At 45.4% G+C, this 5,810-nt stretch overlaps 1 protein-coding gene across 1 annotated transcript; it reads left to right on the plus strand.

Annotated features, from left to right (window-relative positions):
• On the plus strand, window positions 1-5,464 carry LOC308103913 (ankyrin repeat and SOCS box protein 2-like; the record flags this gene model as incomplete). Its single annotated transcript, XM_080454122.1, has 8 exons — window positions 1-356; window positions 519-685; window positions 801-956; window positions 1,733-1,978; window positions 2,159-2,330; window positions 2,455-3,013; window positions 4,917-5,070; window positions 5,262-5,464. 8 exons carry the CDS (start codon window positions 1-3, stop codon window positions 5,462-5,464), a joined length of 2,013 nt encoding a protein of 670 aa, XP_080310248.1.
• Window positions 5,465-5,810: the final 346 nt, after the last annotated feature.

Here is a 5,810-nt window from a genome sequence, read left to right on the forward strand (position 1 = left end):
ATGGAAACAGCTGGCCTTTCTGTGCCAGGAGCCTCTTGTACATCGTTGGGGTTTGAGGACTATTCTCTCTTCACCAACCTGTCTGATGAGGAGCTGATCCAGATAGCTATCGAACGCAGCCTCAGTGAAGACCACAATAACACTCCATCCACAGATACCAGACAAACTCCATGTACACCCAATCCAGAAGTCAGACAGCCCAGCACCCCACACCTTCCCAGCACGAGCACTCAACCCAGCAACGAACACGATCACAGCACCAACTTAGCGTTGGTGCGGCCCAGCACCCGACAAGATCACATTATCACCATTCACTACAGTACTCCCAATCCTCCGACCACAAAGCATGCTGACCGGTAGGTGCCTGAATATGACATCATTGTGTTCTTATTGACCAAACCTAGCCGAACAAAGATGGTGTTTGGTAGGACTATGCTGCATAATCTTTCTATGGTTGGCATTAAGAGTCAGTGTGATTGTAAAACATTACAGTGTATGTGGTGCCATTTTTTTTCTAGGGTGGAGGATCCTCTGTTAGCAGCGATAAAGACTGGTGATGATAACAAAGTCAGCACGCTAGTTAACGTCCCAGGATGCAACCTGTTGTCCAGTAAGCCTCGCTGGCTGGCAATCCACGAGGCAGCCGCCTACGGCCAGGAAGCCTGTCTCAGAGTGCTGCTGACAGGTAACAAAAACGCTTGTTGTCCTGCTGAAGAATACTTTGAAAGAAGACGTGGTTCCTTGGGGATTATTATTATTATCTTATCTCAGTTTAGTTAAGTGTGTCTTGTTTCCTCCAGCCCAGCCTGGCATGTTGAACAAGAAAACAGCAGGGAAACAAACAGCGTTGATGATAGCGGTCAATAATGAGCATGCAAGCTGTGTTCATCTGCTGCTGGAGAGAGGAGCTGATCCTGAAATTGTGAATGAAGATCGAGATACTCCTCTCAAAAAAGGTACAAAGACAGTTTGTGCTGCAGTTAGTCATTGATAATGTAGGAATTAGCTGTGTTATGTCTATTCAGTGGTTTCCAATGCTGTTCCTTTGAATCCTACTACTGCTGGTTTTCTCTGCTACCAGGACCTCTAGTACTATTGGTTTTCTATGCTAACATGACCCCTAATAGCCTACTGCTGGATTATTATCCTACCATGGCCCCTTGTAAATCTTTGTGTGCTCAATAAAACCAACAAGTTACATCCAAAGCACTTTACAATGTGCATTACATTCACCCATGGCAGAGGAAACCATGCAAGGGACCAACCTGCTCATCAGGAGCACTTCGGGATTTGATTGAACCGTGAACTTTCCTATTCCCAAGTAGCCGCTCTACCTCCTGAGCCACTGCTGCCTCTATAACCACTCATTGGTAGCTGGTATGCAAAAACCAGTTGGGTAGAAAAATACTGCTGAATCCTCTTTTAGTTCATCTGTACCTTAACTCTCTCTGTATTTCCTCTGATAAAAATGTTAACAAATGAACAAGCTACCAACTCATCTTAAACGAAAAAGTGTAATTCTTGATAAAAAAAAAACACACGATTAACTGGTATATTGACTTTTTCTCTGAAGTTACAGGCAGTATTTTCAAAACATTAGCCTCTGCATGTTAAAAAAGTAGGAGAAGAAAAATACCAAAGTAGTTCAGAAATCAAATCACAGACTAACTGTACAATCTAATTCAACAGAAGCTATTGTATATATTTACCAAAAAGTGTCTGTTCTACCCAGCATGTGAGAAGAGCAATAAAGTGCTGGTGGCCATGTTGTTAAGCTACGGTGCAGCAGTCAACACCCGATGTATCCAGGGATATACAGCGCTGCATGAAGCTGTCCGTCAGAACAACGTGGGGATCTGTGTGATGTTGGTTTTAACCGGAGTCCAAATCAGTGCAACCAGCAAATACGGGATGACTCCTCTGTCCACTGCTGCTCAGAATGGAAATTTAGAAACACTACGCTACCTTCTCAAACACGGTAAGTACATCGATACCCTAGAACTGATGGTTTTAAATCCTACTAGGACCTGTAGTACTGCTGGTTTTATATCCTACTAGGACCTGTAGTACTGCTGGTTTTCTAGCTGTACTAGAGGTTATATCATAGGTTGTTGGACACAGGGTCAGACAGACAGACTGTGTTCTATTGTGTGTTCAGGTGCTGATATTAACAGAGCTGCAGATGACGGTGCAACGCCGATCTATGAAGCATGTAAGCATGGTCATGTGTCCACCGTGGGGCTGCTCCTGTCTCTCAAAGCAGACGTCAATAGATCGACCAATTCTGGTCTTCTGCCCATCCATGTTGCTGTGCAGAATGCTCACACAAGGTTAGAACACTTCTCTGTTTACAATCAATCACTTACCGTCTACATTGAAGGTGCTTTGCAGTATTGAAAAACACTATTCTCTCTGTGTTCCTGTGGTTTTAATGTCAACTTTTTGTTTCATCAGCATCGTGTCCCTGCTGATTCCCGTCACTAGCCAGAGCAGTATCACAAGTAGCGGCATCAGCCCGCTGCACATCGCCGCAGAGCACAATTGCAATAACATCATGGAACTTCTTCTGGAGGCGGGATTCGACCCCAACTGCCAGCTGTCTGAAGAGCGACGTAAGATGTACGAGGACGAACACAGCACTGTGCTCTACTTGTCAGTATACAACAGGAACCTGGAAGCCACTGAGATGCTGCTGGAGGCTGGAGCCAACCCCAACCTGGACTTGTCCAAGCCCCTTCTCGTTGCCATCAGGAGAGAATCTATGGAAATGGTGTCCATTCTGCTGAAGTACGGAGCTGACGTAAATGCCTCCATCTCCACTCAGCCCTCTGCATTTCCCTCTGCGGTGCTCCTTAGCATGGACCACCTCCCCATGCTCAAACTGCTGTTGGACCACGGCTGCAACGCTCGCTCCTGTTTCCACTGCGCTCACGGCAGCAAGCCTCATCCCACACAAACACACAGTGAAGAGCAGAGGATCTGGAACCGTGATGCTCCATGGAGCCATCTCCAGGTGAAACCACTATTATGTTTCTATTCAAGATCACTTTTCATATATGACAAAAATGTATATGTTTCCATTGTTGTCATGGTCATGGATCGGAGTAAGCAGAGGAAGCATGGACAGCAAACAACAGGGTAAATAAGTAGAGTGCAGTGAGAACAATGTAGTGCCTCAAAGAAACTAGGACACCGGGTAAACAAACTATCATGTCCAAACAACATGCTATCTAAATACAATTCTTAACATTGATGGTCAAGAAAAACAAATCCAAGCAACAAAAGCATGAGAATAAGTGACCAACATACAGTATATCTGCATAGTAAACTAGCATCTATCGAAAACATGGGACAAGAAGGGATACAAGGAGAGAGGAATGCTAGGGGTATAAGGTGGAGTCTGAAGAGGTGAGTGCTAGGAGTCTGAAAAGGTGAGTCTTCAGACTACGGTGGCAAATTTGGAGTTGGTTTGCTGTTCTTACGGCAGGGGTGTTTCAGTCTTGGAGCCAGGAGGGAGAAGATTCTAGTGAGGAGGAGCGTTGTCCGTTGTTTTATAGGGAAAATGCCTGTGTATAGCTCTATAAGTGAGCAGGGACAATTCTAAGGGTTGGATCATGTCTTGAATGTATGGGGGTGCCATGCCTTTGGTTGCCTTGTAGACCAGCATCAGTGTTTTGCACTGGGTGCAGGCAGCAACCGGAAGCTAATGAAGGGTGTGGAATAGGGACAAACACACACACATGTGAAATGTTATGGGTGGTTGAAATCCAGGTGTGCTGTGACATTCTGGATCATTTGGAGGGGCTTACATGAGCAGGCACGGAGGCCAATAAGGAGGGAGTTAGAGTAGTCAAGCTTGATGATGACTGAGGCCTGGATAAGGAGCTGGGTATAGTCTCCTGAGTGAGGAAGGGTCTGATCCTTCGGATGTTATAGACTGTAAACCTACAGGAAAGAGTGACCGCTGCAATGTGTGTGTTGAAGGACAGTTGTTTATATACGCATTGCAAATTATTTAGCTAGGATTAAGGTCAGGTTTAGGCATAGTTTTTGTCGCCCCCAACGAGGGGGCCCACTAGGCCCGTTTGGTGAGAATAGGCTACAGCAGGAGTTAAGCAAAAAACTGTTACAACGACGGAGGTGCGCCGTCTTTACCGGACTTGAGCAATGGGAGGCACTGGCGAGCGAGTCGCAGGCGAGCGAGTCACGGTGCCGAATGTTGTGAAGTCCGCTAGAGCCAACTCAGCGCTGTTTGAGTTATGTCTGTACAGAATCGTAAATCATGGATTCCTCTGACGAGGTGAAAGCATAGCTTTGATCATAAAATGGTTATTGGTCAATAGGTCTGCTATTAATTCATAAAGTCCACATTTATTTACAAAGAAAACATTTTGTCACGCATATTAAATGAATACTTCTGCGCATATTTATTTATGTTTTTTTGTAGTTTCATATGCGCTTTTTTGAAGGGGTGTCTGGGTCGGGTCTGTCTCAGAATCTCGGAAATAATCGGATTTCTGAACAAATTTCACCGGTCCAATTAGGGTCCGGGTCCGTAAAAAAGAAGAAGTCGGAATGGCTCGGAATCGGACGACATTGTCACGGGTACACCCGGGTTTGGTTTTGTTATTAGAAAAGAATCTCGGAACGGCTTGGAATCAGATTTCATAGTCGATAGAGGAAGAGGAGGAGGGGTCTCGGGACCTCAGGTTACGTTTTATGATGACGGTTTTAGGGTGGCTGGGTTTAGGTGGGAGAGTAGAGAGAGCGAGAGAGTGGGGGAAGGGGGGGTTATGAAGTAGTAATCTGAGATCTGTAGTGGGGTAACAGAGAGGTACTTAGAGGGAGAAGAGCAGCATAGTTTTCTAGGCTGTCTGGTTGTGTGTTTACTACTCTGTGTTTTCTATCATGTCTAGTTCTGTGAGGCTGTGTCCAAGCCGTCCATCAGTCACTTGGTGGGGCCTCTCATTTCTCTGCTGTTAAACTACGTCAGCCATGTCAGGCTGTGTTCCAGACTGATGGAACATCTGGTCTCTTCTCCACTCTGGACCGATATCAAGATCAGAGCAGGTACGTTTATTGTCTAGTCTCCAATGAAACAAGACAGTGCAAGAACTAGTTACTGTGATATGACATATACCGTGTGTGTGTGTGTGTGTGTGTGTGTGTGTGTGTGTGTGTGTGTGTGTGTGTGTGTGTGTGTGTGTGTGTGTGTGTGTGTGTGTGTGTGTGTGTGTGTGTGTGTGTGTGTGTGTTTACAGTGCCTCCTCATCCTCTCATGCATCTGTGCAGACTGAGGATCAGACATCTGGTTGGTGTTGGCAGATTAAAGCTCCTCAGGGATTTAGATCTTCCTTCCAGACTCATCAAGTTTCTGTGCTATGAAGTGGACTGTAGTTCACTGGAGGACCTGGACACACCGATGGATTATACCACTGGTCAATCAAAGATCTCTGCCCACTGAAACGTCTGGGGAATTATTACAAAAAAACTTAATAGCAGAACCAGTGAAAAGACTTCAGGGTGGCCCTTCATATTGGTATGGTGATATGATTTGTCTCCAAAGCAGTAGTTTGTCAGCAGCTGTTTTCACCACTGTTCTAGCTTGTACATGAAACTAAGATTTCACCAGATGTTTCTAGGTGGAGCTGTCTTCGTGAGACTAGTAAACCCTGGTCTTCTAGAACTGCTGGTTTTATATCCTACTAGGACCTCTAATGCTGCTGGTTTTCTGTCCTACCTGGACCTCTAGTACTACTAGTTTATTTTGGGACCCCTCAAAATAATCATATTTGAACCCCCCACCCCGA

The sequence above is a fragment of the Gymnoscopelus braueri genome, assembly GCF_963280865.1.
Source record: "Gymnoscopelus braueri genome assembly, chromosome: 16".
NCBI classification, from domain to species: domain Eukaryota; kingdom Metazoa; phylum Chordata; class Actinopteri; order Myctophiformes; family Myctophidae; genus Gymnoscopelus; species Gymnoscopelus braueri.